Source organism: Mugil cephalus, chromosome 10 (assembly GCF_022458985.1).
Source record: "Mugil cephalus isolate CIBA_MC_2020 chromosome 10, CIBA_Mcephalus_1.1, whole genome shotgun sequence".
Taxonomy (NCBI): domain Eukaryota; kingdom Metazoa; phylum Chordata; class Actinopteri; order Mugiliformes; family Mugilidae; genus Mugil; species Mugil cephalus.
This window is the reverse complement of record NC_061779.1, coordinates 21790019-21809195: the sequence shown is the minus strand read 5'-3', so window position 1 is coordinate 21809195 and position 19177 is coordinate 21790019. Positions and strand designations below refer to the sequence as shown.

Below are 19177 nucleotides of genomic sequence, written 5' to 3'. Positions count from 1 at the left end.
TTTGGACAGTGGGAGGAAACAGGAGCATCTGGAGAAAACCGACACAGACACACCGAAGATACTGGATAGAAATGTTTTGGAAAAGCACCTCTAGTGGTCACAGGAGGAATAGTCCTGTAAATGAGTAAATGTGCCTCAACTCTCCTCTCCTATTATCCTCGGGGTCAATTTGACCCCAATCAATGTTCATCATTCAAAAAAATAACAGTAGAGGGAAGGTCAACTCACTGGTAGCAAGGGCTTATTTATGTAGTAAACAAATAAACAAAGTGCCTGACACAAAAACTTGGTCAACAAGTTTATGTAAATCATTTTCTTGAGGGCATAATGTGTTATATTTAATAAGCAAGCACTAATATTTGTAATATTCGAGGATAATAGGAGGTTTAAAGCAGGGGTCTTCAACGTTTTTCAGCCCAAGGACCCCCAAACTGATGGAGATTAATTAGGGACCCACTACGTTCTATATTAAACTCGGCCTAGTGCTATTTACAAATATACATTATTATCCCTTTACTAAAATATGTTGGATTCATGTTCATGTGTGTTTAAAGAAATTCAACAGATTTTACGACCCCCTCTTGAAGACCTATGCCTTAAAGAAATAAAAGTTGAGCGTCTTCTTTACTGCAAGAATAAAGGGTACAAACCACTTTAACAAAAATCGAAACCTTTATTTTAGATTTCACTTGTTACAAAAAAAAAAAAAAAAACAACAACTACCACCAACAGTTAAGTGCACGTTGGAATGCTCGTTGGTATCGTTGGTAAATGGACCCAAAGTGTCATCATGATTGCTCAATGATGATGCTGTTCTGGTGCTTTGAGATGGCAGCCACTGGCGCTTAATGACACAGAGCCCCTTCGCCAGCACAGCACCACGGGGCTGTTAGTGAGTTAAAAAAACAAAACAAAACAATAGGTGGCCTGCACGATTTCATCCCCCAGTCCTCTTTCCCTTGTTCTTCTTCTTCTTACAGCAGCGCTTTACTCCTTGACGACTGCGAAGGGTTTCTCCACCTCGATTTTGCCACAGTCGTGGATGGTGACATCTTTTAGAGGCTTGTCGCGGCCATCTGTCTTTGTGTTCTCAATCTTAGTCACCACATCCTGGAAGATGAAAACGGACACGGTTAGCATGCCTCTTACAAAATAGGCCATTTCCAACTTGTAAAATAACTGTAAGTTGAGCTGACAAATAATTGTAGTGGATTAAAAAGAATAATTTATGGGTAATAAGTATGACTGCAGAAATTGTACCCACATGGCTGTACTCCAGTAAATGTCTTGGTCAGTCAGGGAGATTTCTGACGATACATTTGACCAGATTATCTACATCATACTCTCTGAACTTCTCTGCATACCACTCACTGTTAGGGTGCTATTTATATTCATCTCAGAATCACGAGTGCATATTCACTCAGAAAGGTGATCTTTTTCTCATCTGCATATGGGCACCAGCTCTGACATTAGCTCTGCTTTAGATGAAAGATTTGACAATACAAGGTTCAGCAGGAGTTTAAACGTTTAAACTGTGGCTGTGGCTCAATCTGAACTTGGTTGCGGAGTTGCTATGTTTATTGATTTGTGTCATTATGTGTGTCACTGTGATAAAATGTCGATTAAAGCCATCTGTTCACAAAATGTGTTACTCTATTTCCTGATCTCTATTCATAGTAAGCCGGAGGAGGCAAAAAGGAGTCATGTCTCAGTTGCTTAGACAACAGATCACAGAACATCCTCTGGATAACAGATGAACGCATACTTCAGACTGTAAAGTCCCTTCTAGGAAGATTTGGAATTTGTGATATTGGGCTGTGTAAATAAACCTAATGTGACCAGAGTGTGACACTCACCATGCCCTCTAGAACTTTTCCGAAGACGACGTGTTTGCCGTCCAGCCATGGAGTCTGAACCGTGGTGATGAAGAACTGGGAGCCGTTGGTGTCCTTGCCGGCGTTGGCCATGCTGAGCCAGCCGGCGCCGTAGTGCTTCAGCTTGAAGTTCTCATCGGGGAAACGGTCTCCGTAGATGCTCTTGCCTTCACATAGAGGGAGGAGACAATTTTATATTGTTCAACTCTGTACGAGACATTAGTTAATGTTTGTTTTATCCTCTGGCTGTAGTAACCTTTGAACCTCGTTTGCATGACCTAATTTTTGCCAACTGTTTATCTGGCTTTTTAATTTTCACGTATATGCAGTCATAACATCAGCTGCCAAATGTGCACAGGGAGTGGGCTACTAGGCACAAAGGTGACATCAAAGCAATCAAAATACTGCACATTCTGTCACACAGAAACTGAAGAAGATTTGAAACAAGTAGAAAACAGTGGACACACTGGAAAGGAGTCGTGAGTAAATTTTGTTGTACGCTCTGTAGTTTGCCACCGGACATCTCACCTCCAGTGCCGTCTCCTCTGGTGAAGTCTCCACCCTGGATCATGAACTGCTTGATGACTCTGTGGAATTTGCTGCCCTTGTAACCGAATCCTTTCTGTTTGATGAGAGCAAACACAAAACTAAATGAGCCTCCACCATCAGCTGCCAGTATTTGATATTTAAGACCACAGTTGTTTAGATGACTGTTTTTTTTTTGTGACCACGGTTCATGCACAAACTGTAACAACCAGGCAATGACGATCATCGTTTTCTCACCTCTCCTGTTGCCAGAGCAACAAAGTTTTCAACTGTTTTGGGAACGGTTTTCCCGAACACCCCGATGACAACCCTTCCAATGTCTTCATCTCCAATTCTGATGTCAAAGTAAACCTGTAAAGAGAAAAAAAAGGTACTTAAATACAAGTCAAAAGTGATCATCTCACTAATATGTACTTCAGTGTCAGCAGCACTTTAAATATTGTCTATATATAGTGTTGATCTGAAGGCTAAATACCACAAGTCATATAATTCGTGGACAACTGAACACCAGTCTTCCTTGTCCTCCTTGGCCTGCAGTGACTTCTGCATTGTTCTTCAAAAGCCGCCTACTTTAAACCTCTGCTCTCTTTACATGAGACTCGGTTCAGCTAAAATATAACAAAATTGCAATCTAAACAAACCCTGAACAAAGACAAGAGTCTATAAAACATCCGGAAAAGACTGATTTCGGGATATCCCTGAGATGATGGCCCTGACTAGCTCAGCTCAGACATTCCTTGGAACTATGGACGTGGACAAATGCTGCTGCTGCTGCTGCACCCACATACACATACACACAACATCTGCACCGAGGAGGGACAGAAAGTCCGACACAGCAGGGTTTAGTGGACTCATTCCTCCATTAAGAAGCTCAAAACAATGTGGAGGAATTTAGAAACGAATGCATTTGGTGTTCGGGCCGAAGCAGACAGCTAGCACCACGGGCATTAACTTAGCTATAAGCGTGTCTATTTTCATCTAATAGCACGTATTACTTGATGCAATCGCCATTAGCGACAGCGAACAACGTAAGCTGCTAGATTAATAAAAACAGATGGCGAGCCCAGTGTGTCTGGCTTTTCGTGCAGGATGAAGGCCAGACAGCGTGTGACGTGGCTTAACGAGCAGTAGCTACCGGTTAGCACCAACGAATAGCAACGAAGAAGAGCTCTGATTTTCACAGCAGTCCCCCTTAGCAAGTTAGCCAGCCAGCTAACGCCTACCTTCGCCGTTACTTTGGGGCCTTTCTTCTTCTCGTCTGCTGAGGAGCCATTCGGGAAAGCGAGAAATATCAGCGACCCCACAATGACCGTGACAGCTACAAGGAACTTCATCCTTCGCTCGCAGAGTCTAACCATCAACGAGAGAAAATGGACAGCCCGCAGACGGCCTGATAGTCGTGCTACCTTTATACGAGCCGGGGGGAAGGAATACTGCGGTCGGGGAGGGGAGGAGACTACCTCGAGCGGCCGCTCCGTGGTCCGGTCCGGAGCCTGGAGCCTCCAGTAGGCAGGGGCGGGGCTTCGGCACAGACGCACCGGGCTCTGATTGGTGCACGTACCAGAGCGTTTCAGCCAATCAGACGCGGACGCGTTACACCGCGTTGCCCTCCATCACAACTCAATAGAACAAAAGAGCTGCAAAACTAGTTTAAATTATTTAAAAATCTTTAAAACATTTTAAACAACAAATCAAGATTGTCAATTGAGTAGTTCCCACATGACTACCACTTCATTTGGACTACTTTTTATTATTTGCACTGACTAAATTATTTAAAAAACATGTCATTTACATATGTCAAAGCACATAACCATGTTTCTGATGAACTGACACAATCGGGAAGACAACAGAGTCAGATGTTTTACCATTTTAATGACAACCTACGAGTAAAGGAAACTTGCTCACGGTTAGAAATGTTAAAAACATGAGACACAAACCATGAAACCGGTAACAGATTGTACTTACTAAAAACATCAGGGGGTTCAGAGTTAAAGTTACATTCACCCTCACAGGCACACCTACCACTTCTACTAGTGCAAAGTGTACATTCTGCTAAACAAAATGCCACGTATATTTTTGTGTTGCATTAAGACTCTATTATTGCATGACTGTGACGGCCATTTGAGGTATACAGACATTGTTGTTCTGACACTTGAAATACACTGTACTGAATCTCTAACACGATGAAGCTGTTTCCAAGAAGTTCACAAACAACGACAACAAATAAACCATGAAGAGGCGTAATTTACTCAAAGGCTAGATCCAGGGAGTGTTTCTGGTTTGTTACACTGGGCATCTTTCACAATTTTCAAGCCAATCATGCTAAATCATTACATCTTTCAACAAAGGGCAGGCTGAATCTGAGAGTAACTTGTACAAACAAATAAGAAAGAAAAAAATAACATGACATATTTAATTCCTTTCTTAAGAAATTAGCTGGCATGATTGTAAACTGAGATATACTGCATAAAGAAACACCCGCTTCCAAACCATATTTAAAATACCCCAAATAAAGTAGCTTTTTACCTTTTTGTAATTTGATTTTTAAAACATAAAGACACTGATGCAGACTTTCCAAACTTTAAGCTTCTTAACAAAGTCAGTCAAAACGTGAGGAATACAAAACCTGTCACAGTCCATTATTTTGATCTTCTCGAAACGAATAAGAAAAATGTCAAGTATATCTAGATGACAGTTATAACAAGTAAATAAATCAGACACTGAAAAATGTTTGATAACCATGATAGGATGAGCATCCATGTGCTCATTTGACATGAATACACCAGAAGCTGAAAAAACAAAAAGCATCGAGGTTTACCACATAAACTCTACCAAGAGAAGCTCACCAGTTTCCAGTTTATAGTATGTGTGTCAGACAGTGACTGATGTTGAGCTTCATTATACACTTGTCTTTAAAACATAAGTAAAATATTTTATAATAACTTTTCTTGTACTTTATCAAGGCACAGCAAGATATGCAGGTCAGAGTAAATGTGCTGGGCCGACTAAAGCTCTTTGGAGTTTGTGAAGATGGCTTTGAGCTGTGCCCAAGTGCATAGAGTCAGGCCATCTTACGGCTCGGTCACGTCCAGTTCAAGAAGGTTCTGCCTTGGTTTCTGTGACTGCTGGAGCATTACAAGGAGGGACAACAGAGAAGGAGTCATCAGGCAGGATTTTAAACGGTCATCACGATCGCGTTCTTAAACGCAGCATAGCTTTGGGAAGAAGAAGACACAGGATCAGGACAGACGTGTGAACTGGTTCAGAGACCATGGCTCCACAGCTGCAGGTAAGACTTTGTTGGGTCTTTTTCTTCCAGGTTCAGTCAGTTTTAAGGGAACCTCAGAAAGGCTGCTGCGTGTTCAACTCTGAGTAAACTAGCCCCTCCGCTGAGATGGCATCTCCGAGCCCTACTGTCCGAAGTGGTCGCTTGCAGACCAGCACCGGTGTGAAGTAAAAGGTGACATTTCCACGATGCCACACGGTGACAGGCTCTGCCGGGTTTAAGGACAGCTGCTCCCGTGGCTCGGTGTGAGAGCTGTGGAACTCCAGCGGGGCTTTGAGTTCCACTTTGCTGACGTCAACAGACTGGAGGCCGCAGGCCTGACTGCTGGCCACCCGGGCTCCGGCCATCACCGCTGCTGCCTGGTTGCTCCAGTATCCATCCACCGTGGCCAGGATGTGATAGGCCAGCGTGTGGAAGTGAATGCGAGTAAGATCCGCTTCTGAAGACGGCTCGCTACGGCCGTGCTGCTGCAGGATCCAGAGGAGAATGTCGCTGACCCGGCCCACGTCTGGGATACCTTTCCAGGCAGCCAGCTCTGCATGGGGCCCCCCTCCAGCCTGAGAAAGGAAGAGCAGCTCCTGCTCGTTCAGCCCAATAGAGCTGACAATGGGCATAAACTGCTAACAGGAAACAGAAAAAAACTTTAATTAAATACACAGAACTCCCAAGGGATCTGTGGAAATTGAGCACTTTAATCATTTCTCAGTGAAAGACTTTGTCAAGACTCTTTGACATGACTGTATTCAGCATATACCTCCCGCATGATGCTGTTCATGTAGTCTTTGTCGGTCATGCTCGCCAGCTCCAGGTGGATGGGAATGTCTTTACGAATGTCAGATATGACCGACACTGCCTGCAAACAGGAAGTAATTACCCAGAAATGATCATTGAGTATTCGATGTAGTGTCAAGTAACCGTGTATATTCAGAAGGAACAATAAGACCTGTACAGGTATAATTTATTCTATACAAATTATTGATTTTTTTCACTGTTTAGTGCCGCTTTTAGCAACATTATATATTTTCATTATATCACATAATTATTTAAAATGATCAATAAACTAGTAAATACGATGACATGTACTTTGGACTGTATTTTATTACATCAATAGAGCTTTCAATATATACCGATCAGGCATAACATTATGACCTAATATCATGTAGGTCTCCCTTGTGCCTCCAAAATAGTTGTGGCTCATCAGAGAATGGACGTGGTCCTTCTGAGGGTGTCCTGTGGTGTCTGGCAACAGGATTTTGTTAGTGTGGCCTTTGGGTCCTATGGGTTGAGGGGAGGGGCCTCTGTGGATCATCCCACAGATACTTGATCAGTTTGGGATCTAGTGAATTTGGAGGCCAGGTCAACACCTTGTGCTGTTTTTCATGTTTTTTTTTTAAGTTGTTTCTAAACCGTTTTTGTGTGCGTGTCAGGCTGCATCCTGCTGGTGATGGCTGTTGCCATCAAGGAGTGTCATTTCTGTGGGCTGGGGGTGCCTGGTCTGGTCTAGGTGGGTGCTACATGAATGCCAGGTCCAATAGTTTCCCAGCAGAACGTTGAATTGTCACAAGATGGTCAATGTTATTTACTTGTCCTATTATATAGGATTACTTGTCATAATGTTGTGGCTGATCGGTGTGAGCAGACAATATTTTCAACACTTCCAGTAAAAAACTGAATATGCATGGGGTTGCAACTGCACTCAGCTTTACCGGTTACCACCACGTGTAGAGAGACAGATGAGTACGATGAGTTTTAAGCCACTCACTTCTTTCAGTCGCTCTTCCCACAGCTCTCGGCCCTGACCCTCCATCATGTGGAGGCCCGACAGGACGACCAGTTCAGGCTGGTACTCCTCCAGGCTCGCCACAAAAGTCTCCAGGGAGCTCATCTCCCCGTTGGACACATCGTGAGAGAAGATGAAGCGGTTGGCCTGAGGTGCCTGAGTTGGACCCCACTGTTCACCTAGACAAAGACAAAGAGGACCAAATGCAGCTGTTGTAGTACTCGCTGTGATTTAGTGATACAGAGCGTCTGGAAGCTGCAGATTTCTTCTTCTCTCTACCTGCTTTATACTCCAGGATGAGGTGATATTCGTCCGTCTCCTGGAGAGATTCTGGGGGAACGACAATCTGCTCATCCAGCATCTCATGAAGTTTAGGACCAACTGGTCCACATAACAAAACCTGTGGTATCAAATATCTACAATCAGCCATGAGCACCAGCACCTTGACTCTGGTACATTTGTCTTCTCATTCTGCTCTGTGGTCAACAAGTAGAATAGCTGCTTCTTTGGCAACTGCTTCCTGTGCAACTGATTTTGCAACTGTGCTTTAAGATAGATAAAGTTATTTTACAAGTTCATCATTTGGAAGTATACTATGGTACAGTATATGTGTTCAGGAAGGAATAATATAATATAATATAATATAATATGAATGCTATTAAAATGTGCCACAGTTTATAACTCAGGTATACCATCAGATCAGGGTAGGTGGCGAGCTTCTGACCAATGAGGGCAGCGTTTCCTCCCACATAAAGCTGTAAGGAGACAAAGTGCATAACTTTAACAACCCTGAGTAAAACAATAAGCCGCTGATGAAGTCCAAGTAGTGACGCAGCCTTGCCTTTGCTCCGGGATACTCTGCTGCTGCGCGTGCAATCCTCTGAAAGACCTCCTTGTCACTGAAGAAGCGCTCGGCAGCTGCTCCGCGTCCCATGTAATGGATGAAGGCTTCCTTCAAGTCCTCTTTGGAGTGCAACACTTCGTGATCCAGGCCGGCGCCAGGATCCACAGCCAGAGCCTGCAGCAGTCCCACTCCGGAGACAACCACGTCCACACAAGCATTCACCCTTAAAAAAAAAAGAAATGCAGGGAAAAGTTTAGTTCAGAGTTAAGGATTAAATTATCACTATATTCTGTCTTTATCTAAAATAATCCTGAGCTCATATGTACATAATTCTCTGGATGTCAAACAAAACTGCTCAATCTTGAGATGTGGCATTTTTTTTAAAGGCTGTGAATCAAAAAAAAAGTGTCTGGGCTTTGTGCAGATTAAGGCAAATTCTTCAAATTAAAACATTTGTTTTAAAGATAAAACAAAAAATAAGTATAAAGTCTCTCCTATCCCTTAGACTCTGAATTATTAAATTTTCAAGACGACTTAAGATGACTCTTAAAACGACCCGGGTGGAAGTTTAGTACATGAACTGAAGGGGCCGACAACAAGCAGATTCTTGCAAGATAATCATGAGTCAGAGGTTTGTCCTCATCTTTCTGCAGATTTGATCTTTTACTTGCCAAAGACCAATATTGAGGTAAATGTTGCCTCTTCTGTTCATGGTGAACATGTTGTGTGGGTGGAAACAAACAGTCGTCCACGGCCCTGAGTCATTCTGAACTCAGTCAAAAGAATACCGGTCTTTTTACAACATTCCCTGTGCACACATTTTATTTACTCTGGAACCCTTTTCCCTGCACACCCCTGTTGAAGAAACAATCTGACCATAGCTTTAGTGGGCCATCCTTCAGGTCCAGCCAATTATCATCTGCCACCTGAAAACCGGTGCTGTTTGTTGGCTGCTCTAAAGCAGGCTAAAGGCTTTAAACTTCTACTGGGGCACCTCCTTCTAGGAGGAAGCCATCTGAGCTGGTGCTGACCTACTATAACACATTCCTTCTCACCAGCAGAGCTGACCAGCGCACTCAACCAGAGCAGTGCAGCAGCAGAACAGATGTAGTAATAAAGATCAACTTCAGCTGACAGTCTGGGGACTAGAGAAGGGTAAGAACGTAACCCTCGAGGTAATCTGAAACAGTTCGGTTCCAGAACTCACCCCACTGCTATTTTGCTCCACTGCCTTCCTGGTAGAGTTATCAGAGTCTCCCAGGCAGCGGAGATCACCTGCTCCAGGTTGTTCTGACCATCCAGGCTCTGAGATGAAGTCTGGAAGTTTGGCAGACGGATGTACTGCAGGATCTGCTCCGGCAGCTCGGGGCTGCCATGGTAGAAATAGCCAACAGCTATCGCCAGCAGAGCTGCTGCTGCTGAAGTCTTCCTCCACATGATGCTCCCACACAATCCTGCAACAAACCAAACCAGTCAGTCCTCTCTTACATCAAACATTAGAGTCAAGTACTGTCTTACTGGTGTCAAATACCACTCACTTAAAGAAGGTTAGTGCTGGGACCAAGTCAGATCAGCACAACTAGTGAAATTAATATATCCCAATCAGTTTACACAATTATTTTATTAATAGATTAACAAAACTGTAATAATTTTCACAGTTGTTTTGGTGACATTTCAAATATTTTCTTGAAACCAAACTGAACATCTTGTCTCTTTACTTTATCATTTCCTCACTCAAACTATCAATTGAGAAAATGATTATCAGATTAGTTGCCAATGAAAATAAATAGTGAACGCATCCTTCTTTTCCATAGAACCACACTGCCAATAAAGCCAAGAAGACGTCCCATGTGAAACTGATGAAGCCCAAACCTAAGACAAATAATCAAATAGGCTGTTTTGAACAAACATTGGGTTTTCTTTCAACTTTCCTTTCTGATAATCTTGTCACAGATTCTGAATCAACTCGTTATTTATTCAGTTGATCGGAGCGACATTTCCATCTGGATGACAGTGCAGGTTCAATGTTTATTTACTGTTGTCTCCAGTGGGTGCAGCCGGAGGGGGAGCCGTCTTGTCCCTTTAAGCTGTCTGTACATTGTGGGACAGTATGCAGGGCTCGAGTTACTGCTAACGTGGACACACACAATTTATTTGCTAACACGCCAGCGCGAGCACTCAAGAGTATATCTTTAGCCACACTTTATTAAAGCTAATCTGGCAGTAGCTTTAGCATGCCAAGTGATTTAGGGGCGAGCCTGGCAGCCGAGCACCAACTGTACAGCTCGACGATGATGATGATGGAATTAGCCAAAGCTTAGTTAGACACTTAGTGGTTAGCGGCACGTACCGATAATGTGCAGGCTCCAAGTTTGTTAGTCCTGTGTCCTGGTAATTCACATGAAGAGCGTTCAGTGTGCTGAACGGCGCCGGCGGAGAGACGGATAGCGGAAGAAGTGAAACTGAGTACAAGTCATTCAACGGGCATTGATTGGGAAAGAAGCAGCAGTGAGAGAGTGAGAGAGAGAGAGAGCGAGAGAGAGAGAGAGAGACCGCCAGCACAAGGCAGCTTCCGGCTTCAGTTCCGCGCATGCGCCACTCCGAGGTACACGCTGTGTTGGTAGAACGGGGAGGTGCGTTTATGGACTCACATGCCCTCCTGTTACCTTCAAACTTACTAACACTTTTTATCCTAAATTGCTGGGGTCAAGATAACCCCATCTGTTTATTAAAAAATGATTACAATTATTTTTTTCTCCAAGTTTATGAAACACTTAGGAACACGTCGGCATGATTTTTACTTACTTTTATACTTTTTTTAGCCACGTTTTAACACTTTTTTAAGTACTTGTGTCTTACGCTTTGCTATCTCAGCCATTTGCAGTTTCGTTTACGTGTGCACAATTAACATCTATCTATAATTTCTAAGTACATATTCTTGTTTTCTAAAACATTTGGTATGAAAAACTGTTGCCACAACTAACATATATCATGTCTAGGCCAGTGTCCATATCAGTGTTGCCAAAAAAAGGGGGAAAAGTCATTAAATATGAAGAATTTAGACGTATTTAGATGTTAAACATTGAATGGGATCCAACTGACCACAAAGATAGTAGTTAATGGAACCTTGTTGAAATCAAGCCCATGTGTTTGCTGTCTACTTGGCAAATAAAGATTAAAAAAAAAAAAAACAAAAAAAAAAACAGAGTAGTCACATTTCCGCATTATTGCAACGTGGTTAACATAGTCATAGTGCAGTCACACCAGATAAATACTCCAAATTAGCTACTCTAATTGGGTATCATAGTTTGAGCAGTTCGTTAGCAACTTACATCAGATGCAAACCGTGCCGAGCAGTCACTGGCTGATATGAAGGGTTAAATCCACTCGGCTGGTTTTTAATGATAAGGCCTGAAGGTTTCATCATTCATGGTACAGATTGTGCAAAATTTGAAGAACAGGATCCTATTTCACAAACGTGTCTGTAAGGAAAGCAGCAAAGGCAAACAAAACGTGTCTCACCTGTCCCAGTGTAGGCCCCCCTCAGGTGACACGGGGCCATTACATGGGTGCATATAGATCGAATGACACGAGGGAACATACTGTACGGAGTGAAAATAAGCTGAATGACTATGATTAATGCGGCAAAAACAGACTATGCTGTTGTTACATTGCTAACTTTTACATATCTCACTAAAATTCAACTTCGATCTTCTGTTGTCTTGGTTGCATCATCTATTGTGCTACACATCACGATTAATAAAGATTGGAAAATGGGTATTTGAAATCTCCAGGCTTCAGCAGTAGATATCTTAGTGAGCCACAGTCGGAAATAAAGGTGGGCCAATGATATTCTATTGATCCTGGCTCAGCTAAATTGCCTTGTACAGTGTAGCTAAAGTTGTTAACCTTATCTTGTGTGTGACTTGTGTTCCAGGTGTAAATAATAAAGTCTGAGTTATCTTTAGCTCCAGTTTTAAGGTGCCAGTATAGACGTTATGTCCATTCCTTCATCGCCTAGGGTTCATATCTATGACATCGTGGCTCTCCAGAGCCTAACCCTGAAATACGTTACTTCTTCATGTTTCCACTATAAATGTTTATTCTTCACTCCCACTTGATGTGTCCTTACTGAAAAGTTGTTATAAACATCTGCGATTTTCCTGCATCAGGTTTGGAGGCCAGATGACCTTTAAAGAAAGCCGAAGGTACAAATACATTCACTATAACAGACGTAGTATTCAGCTTCATCACACAACATCAATAAACTACGGCAACTTCTTTGCTCCTTATAATTGTTCAGAGTAAAGGTATATAACCAGGTCTTAGGTCAAACGAGTTAGATTCATGATCAAATAACACAAACGGTTCTTTCCTGCCTATACTCGCTGCTCGCCCAACCTGCTTGCAGCTACTCGTCAACTATTTTGCCCCAAGCAGAGGTGGGGCACAGCAGCTGTGGAGAAAAAACCAGGACAATGAGACCTTTTCTGAAACCTGCATGCTTCATGTGTACACCTGCCAAAACAATTTTCTTTTAAAAATAAGTCATTTCTAAAAATGTATTATCAGTATGCTACAGTGAATGCATTCATTTACTTTGGTTGATAAGGTCTAGAATAGACAACACAAGTATAACCGTATCTGCTCTGCTGCTGTGGGAACTTGGTTGTGACTGTGAACCTGGATGTGATTCGCTACCTGAATGTCTGATCAGTGACCTAAAAAGAAATATGTCAAAATACCACTGGCCAAATAACGTCTCCTTCTGCTTTTAGTTTCTCAAACAGCAGAGAGCAGATGTTTTGTTCTATAGGCCAGGTTTATGTGGACTGTCTATGTAGAGTATAGAACTCACACGCCATGACTCCCATTTGATTCTTTATTATAAACATGATACAAAACCACAAACATGTTAAAAACGTTACACTAAAAACTGCCTTAAAAAATGTTTACTTCACATTTACAAGATAGAAAGGATATTATACAAGTTGTAGCCAGAGCTCGGTGCAACACCCAAGCTTCGACTTTGACACATTAAATTTGTAAACAAAAATATCTTGCTCTAAAATTTCAAGTTAAAATAAGGTTGGATTTTGGTACTTGGTCTAAATATCAGAACCTCAGACTGCTGCTGGAACAATAGGTGCTGTGCACATACATATATTAGCAAAAACGAAGCCTGGGAGACGTCTTTCCGTCCAAATGGGGTCAACCGCAGAACAGGTGTTCTGTTATGTCAGTGGTTTGGATGCTGATGGCTGTTTCATTCATGTTTCTGCTAGTACTGCGTGTTTGCCTGTGCTGTCAGCCCTCTACGGAAGGAGTGGCATCAGGCTCGGGGAGGGTGGGGGAGGTGAAGGTGACTCGAACGTCTCGGGGGTAAAATCCCTGGAGAACCCCGTCCACAACGATATCTGGGAGATCTGCAAGACGGTGCTCAGTTTATTATGTGTCATACAGGAGTTCTTAACATTTTCTGCTTCCACCTAGTTAATAAATGAAACAATGCATTGCTGCACAGATCCAGTCGGTTCTGTCCTACCTGATGTGCGCTCGGAGAGATAAGGATCCTGAAAGAATCCGAACACCCGCTGATGAGGTGACAGATAACTGAGGAAACAAAAGCAAAACATAACTAACCATTCTCACCCAATCTCAGCGTGCCAGAGGCATGATGGGACGAGGGTTTGATGTTCTTGTGAGGGGGGGGGGGGGGGTAAACCACGGCCCTGAGCTGAGGAGTGGCCCTTAAGTGTGTCACACACCAGCCGAACTGCGTAGCCTTGCATCATTTGATAAGCATCATTTAGCATTTAGCAGTTGTTGCCCCATGTGACTGCGAACCTTCAGAGCACCTTTCTGTTACCCAGCAGCCATCTTTATAACACACTGCAGATCTGAGTGTGTTAACCGACATTTTATGTTTTACAGCAAAACCCTGCAGCTCATTGAAATGCTCTGTGGCTGAACTTGCATATAACAATCAGTTGTGCATCAAACCTTCTCTGTAATCGCTTTAAATGTTAGTAATTATTCTGTATGGAGTTCAGTTTTTTGCTTATGTGAAGTCATACTCTGTTGTCGGCGTGTTGCTCATTGCAGTGATTTTGTTTAATTGATGTTTACACATTTAAGACAACGTCTGGATCAGACCCTCAAGTACTGCGAAGGAAAGAATGATTAGAACTGTCCACTGTGTAAATGGTTGACAATTTCTGTCAGTATGATGCCACACATGCGTCCATCACTCAAATACTAAGAGAGGAAAAACACCAGTACAGATCTTACTTGTAATCCTGACTGTCCAAGTCATCGAGCGACCTGAAATAAGAGAGAACTATTAGACACTTCCTGATAACTGAAATATGTAACTCTGTGATACAAACACACCTTCCTTAAGCTTCTAAAGAGGACAATCTGATCCTCACAATAGCAGAAATAGTCCACTAGTAATACCATAAGTATGAATCACTCTGTGCTTGAGCATGAGCTACATTGTGGGTTAAAGACAGCGCTGCTACCCCACTGCGAGAAACGCTTCTGAAGTTTTATTATGTTGCTGCATTGCCCCTGATTCAAAAATAGAAGCCCTAAATATAGCAACACGTCCAGCATCTCCGGGTGCAGTCGGTGGAGCCCGGACTCAAGGACTTACTCTGAACTGCTGATCTTGTTCCCTGTGTGGAAATGTTTAACGTGGAGGAAGTCCAGCAGAACCTGTGGCACGTCTTCGTTTTGATAGATGATGTCCTGCCCAGACAGAATAAAACAAATTGGGAGATAGCACAGTTTAAAAGAATTCTGAGGCTATGAAAACAAAATCAATATACTCCATGGCAGTGAAAATCCAGCCTTCACAATTAGAATAAACTGACTACGAAAACCTTTCCTAGGAAGCACAACATAACCTTTCTTCATATTCAGATAAATATTATTTATCCCCAGTAACCATTGCTCAGGACTGTGATTGACTCTTCTAAACACTACTAAGACTAAACACAACCCCCTACGACAACAGCAGCTTCCCCCAGAAAGACAAACCTCCTCAGCCACACAGCAAAAATTGTTCAGGAACAGTTTCAACAGATCGTCTACCAGATGCACTAGAACGAGCAGGATCCAGAGGCTCCACCTGGCAACCCGCAGGACCCAAAGGGATCTGCTTGTGCCAGACACCTAAGGACACCCCAAGAAGCCATGTGTCCATAAGCTCACAAATCAAACCAGTTTCGGAGGCATGAGGGAACCTTCATTTTTCATTCTTCAATTTTAGGGCAGGTGGTTTCAATGTTGTTGTTGTTGTTGTTGCTCCAAACAGTTAATTTTGACATTGAAGTAATTTGATCTTGGTCTTAAATAAGAACAGTGTGACTTCACTGACAAGGCTGTGTTGCATATGGGAAAACAGCTTACGAGGGCTGATTCATACTTTACTGCCTCGTCACTGGGTGTGGCGGGTTACCTGGATGTAATCTTCCAGCTCCTGTCTCCTCTGCTCCAGAGGTTTGGTCCTCAGGTGTGGGTTTCTTTTGCTCGGGAAATCAGGAGTTTGGATGATCTTCCTGAGCTGCAATTAACACAACACATGGAGAATATTCATCTTTTTCTTTTTTTTTCAGTTCAGGAGTACAAAGAAATGGAAAAGACTGCATCCACGTCCCCCCAGTGTCATCACATTAGCTGTGGTTAGAGAGCAGCGACAGCAGGTTGGGTGTACGTACTTTTCTGTGGAGGGTGTGGAATTCACTGTTTCTTCTGAGCACAAAATGTTTCCTCTCATTAAACAAGACTTCAACTCTGAATAGCTGCAAACAAAAGACAGAATGAGACACACATTTGGTCACAATGAGTCATTGCAGATGCATAAAAATGTATTATGATACAGTTAAATGTTGTGCTATAATACATACAATACATTTAGATCCTTACAGACGTATCTTATCCCAGAATCCACTGTGTATGCCATGTTTTAGTGGGCTAGTCCATAAAATGTGTGCATGATACAACAACTCTACTTCTCCACCAGGAGGAGGTACAGAGCTCCAGACTTCATTAAATACATCTGACAGGCCATTCTGTTTATTGAAGCTGTAAGAGAATCTCAGTACTCATACAAGCACATATGCATGCTAAGGTGCACATATGCTCATATGCTTAACCAACATTCATTCTCAAGTAATGATTTAGATATAACAGGTCAAGCTTTAGTTTACATTCATCATACAGTCAAATGTCTTTTACACTGTCCTCTCCTGAAGGTGATTAAACTGGGTGACGATGCATCAAGCTGCACGGGACTTTCTGGAAAGGACTTTCTTTCCATATGTAAAACCATTATTAAAATCAGGAATCAAAACTGAGAAGTGCAAGTGAGAAGTTTTGAAGAATTTTACTGCTTGATGACAGGAAGACTTCTGTGAGTTTATTCAGAACCCACAATCAGCAAAACGCAAAAGCTATTCAAGAGTATTGTGGTTTTCACTATACTCTTGTTACTTCTTCACGTCGTGTGGAGCAAATTCCTCAGCCCACTGTCTGGTTTCACCACTTTAAAATAAAGGTGTGAAAGTAATTCATTACAGTTTCACAACTGGGTGAATGAAACTCTGCTCAGCACCAAGACGTGACTCAGTCCTCTCCAGAGTTAGCAGACTGAGATTTCACCTTTTCCTCTAGAGTCACTGAAGTATGTCGTCCAGCTATAGCTACTGCAACAGCAACCGTTATAAAAGATCATCTGCTGTTTGATAATTATGCAACAGATTGTAAAATGAACTCCACCAGTTGAAATTAACAAATGCAACGTTAACATGAATCATAAAATCCAATAATATATATATGTGCACAACATAAACTTTTAAGCATTGAGCAGTTTTACTTTCAACTGCTTCCCATGCTTCCTTATTTACTATCATTATCATTTTCTATTCAAGACATGTGCTTTTGATGTATAGTATTTGAGCAGTAGTGTTACATTTGGTTAAATAAATTAGAACATTTCCTCCATAGTCTCTACTTACCTTAGGATAAAGTCTGATTTTTTTTTAGAACAAATATGTTTACTAGTAATGAAACACAACAGCTTTTTATGCCCAAAACCAAAAAACTTTGCCAGACAGGAACCAAAACCTAATCAAATGACTACATGTTTTCAGAGAAGTGGAGAACACTTTATTGACTTCAACACTAAAGAGAATTACCTGGCGGCGTATTTACTTCCCTCGATGGTGTTTAAATACACCGTGAGCTCATTTAATGTGCTTCACTGATGAATTAATCAACCCAAAGGTAGGTCATTCAGGTGAAGACTAGGCTTCAAATGTAATGATATTTAGAAAAGTACTGTAAATACAACAGAGGCAGTTTTGTATTTAAACGTTTCAGTTTCATGTTATTCTACACTTTTGCTCTATCACATTTCCACACACAGCAACAGTTCCTAAAACCTTTGTGACACATTAAACCAATTATCCAGTCATCTAACCTGTGACAATAGGAGCCACAGAGCAGCAAATACTGCTAGATAACTTAACCATGAAGTACTTCTACAAGTAACACGCAAATACACACACCGCACTGTATTTCAGAGGAAAATCAATGTTCAATTTTTATGCAGAGATTTACGCACAGACGTGCATTAAATATACACACAGCCGCTTACATTCATCTGCAAAGGGATACAAATGTGTAGAAATTATCTCCACCTCGACAAACTCCATTAACATTTAATAGTGACAGGGCCGCTCCGGATCGTGAGCACTTCACGTACCTGTCGGCCACTTTCATGAAGTGTATTTTCAGCTATTTTAATTACTGTCACAGGCCACTTAATTCCAGCACATTTGACGACCCCGCAGCAGCAACTGTGTCACAGAAACAACCTGAGCTGAACTCACTTTCACTCCTCCCGCAGGTAAACACGGCCACCTGGAGTCCACAGACTTTCACTCCGAACGACCATGTTTAGCCAACTACAGCGAGCGAGAAGGCATGCAGGTGAGTAAACAACGCGCCTCTCTCTGTTGTGTTGTCACTCCACCTAAAATGGAGGTCAAACAGCTGCGTCCTCACCTTTTTGGACTTTCCCGACTCATCCACTTCCTTCTCCATCGATGGTATCGACACTTCAATCATGGGGAAATCGTCCTGCAGCACCATCGGACTCTCTCTGTCTGGGATTTACTTTCTGATTGTGAACTGTAAAGTAACTTCTGACGCTTTGTCACCGCGTCCGGGAACTGAAAAAATGAAAAAAGTCCTTGTCCCTGGGTGTGTGTGTATGTGTGTGTGTGGTGTGGCTGTGCGGTCGGCTTCCTCCTGCGCTCCACCTACACACTAATTGGACGAACGCAGGCAGCGCATCCAGGGACGTTAAAGGTGCAGTCCGACAGACATTGAGAGACAGAGCTCCCAGCAGCTTCTTCTTTCGTCGCTGCTGCTGGAAATAAATGAATCACCAAGTTAAAAGCGGCGAGGCAGAGCTGGAGTTTTGTTATCTGGAGCAGGAAAATGTGACGTTTTAGTGGGCGTAAAGCGTGCTGCCATCTGGAAGTGGCCGTGAAAATCCATGTGCTCTTGTGTGATGTGCCCTCTTGTGTTGTTGTTGTTTTTTGTTTGTTTTGTTTTTTCACCTAACTGCTGTTTATATGTCTGTTCTTTTACCTCAGTTTTGGTCTCCACCAACTTCTAAGAGTCAGCCTTCAATGTTATCTGTTAATTCTTTTGTGTTGAGATGATAGAAGTAGGGTGTAGAGAGATTTTTAGTGGTTGGAAATTGGGGAAATCAAAAGATTTCCGGAGAAAAACAAAACAAAAAACTAGCCTAATACGACGTTTTATTATTA

At 42.4% G+C, this 19177-nt stretch overlaps 3 protein-coding genes across 6 annotated transcripts; all 3 read right to left on the bottom strand.

Annotated features, from left to right (window-relative positions):
- Positions 1–653: 653 nt before the first annotated feature.
- ppib (peptidylprolyl isomerase B (cyclophilin B)) lies at positions 654–3882 on the bottom strand. The gene is made up of 5 exons (XM_047595888.1): positions 3644–3882; positions 2658–2771; positions 2403–2496; positions 1857–2041; positions 654–1110 (listed from the first exon to the last, which is right to left on the bottom strand). The coding sequence occupies exons 1-5, from the start codon at positions 3776–3778 to the stop codon at positions 988–990; spliced, it is 651 nt and encodes a 216-aa protein (XP_047451844.1). The 5' UTR covers positions 3779–3882; the 3' UTR covers positions 654–987.
- A 390-nt stretch (positions 3883–4272) lies between these two features.
- adpgk (ADP-dependent glucokinase) lies at positions 4273–11822 on the bottom strand. 4 transcript variants are annotated; one of them, XM_047595884.1, is made up of 8 exons: positions 11663–11822; positions 9538–9784; positions 8328–8553; positions 8179–8241; positions 7766–7886; positions 7469–7665; positions 6461–6559; positions 4273–6326 (listed from the first exon to the last, which is right to left on the bottom strand). In XM_047595884.1, exons 2-8 carry the CDS (start codon positions 9765–9767, stop codon positions 5763–5765), a joined length of 1500 nt encoding a protein of 499 aa, XP_047451840.1. In that variant the 5' UTR covers positions 9768–9784; positions 11663–11822; the 3' UTR covers positions 4273–5762. The 4 variants fall into 4 exon arrangements, with proteins under 4 accessions (XP_047451840.1, XP_047451839.1, XP_047451843.1 ...); XM_047595883.1 differs by lacking the exon at positions 11663–11822 and adding an exon at positions 10681–10890; XM_047595887.1 differs by lacking the exon at positions 11663–11822 and adding an exon at positions 10681–10890 and having other exon boundaries at positions 4273–6323.
- A 1376-nt stretch (positions 11823–13198) lies between these two features.
- On the bottom strand, positions 13199–18900 carry snx22 (sorting nexin 22). Its single transcript, XM_047595352.1, has 7 exons — positions 18405–18900; positions 16055–16138; positions 15796–15900; positions 14989–15083; positions 14622–14654; positions 13876–13943; positions 13199–13756 (listed from the first exon to the last, which is right to left on the bottom strand). Exons 1-7 carry the CDS (start codon positions 18489–18491, stop codon positions 13638–13640), a joined length of 591 nt encoding a protein of 196 aa, XP_047451308.1. The 5' UTR covers positions 18492–18900; the 3' UTR covers positions 13199–13637.
- Between the last annotated feature and the right edge of the window lie 277 nt (positions 18901–19177).

Excerpts from the sequence above, each read along its gene's own strand:
- adpgk (XM_047595884.1), bottom strand. The coding sequence starts at position 9,767 with ATGTGGAGGAAGACTTCAGCAGCAGCAGCTCTGCTGGCGATAGCTGTT. Across the intron at positions 7,887-8,178 it reads CCACCTACCCTGATCTGATG|GTTTTGTTATGTGGACCAGT; the intron begins GTATACCTGAGT and ends TTGATACCACAG. Across the intron at positions 6,560-7,468 it reads GGGAAGAGCGACTGAAAGAA|GCAGTGTCGGTCATATCTGA; the intron begins GTGAGTGGCTTA and ends TCCTGTTTGCAG.
- ppib (XM_047595888.1), bottom strand. The coding sequence starts at position 3,778 with ATGGTTAGACTCTGCGAGCGAAGGATGAAGTTCCTTGTAGCTGTCACG. Across the intron at positions 2,042-2,402 it reads CAGAGGAGACGGCACTGGAG|GCAAGAGCATCTACGGAGAC; the intron begins GTGAGATGTCCG and ends CTCTATGTGAAG. Across the intron at positions 1,111-1,856 it reads GAAAAGTTCTAGAGGGCATG|GATGTGGTGACTAAGATTGA; the intron begins GTGAGTGTCACA and ends TTCATCTTCCAG.
- snx22 (XM_047595352.1), bottom strand. The coding sequence starts at position 18,491 with ATGGTGCTGCAGGACGATTTCCCCATGATTGAAGTGTCGATACCATCG. Across the intron at positions 15,901-16,054 it reads TCCACACCCTCCACAGAAAA|CTCAGGAAGATCATCCAAAC; the intron begins GTACGTACACCC and ends TGTTAATTGCAG. Across the intron at positions 13,944-14,621 it reads TTGGACAGTCAGGATTACAA|TTATCTGTCACCTCATCAGC; the intron begins GTAAGATCTGTA and ends TTGTTTCCTCAG.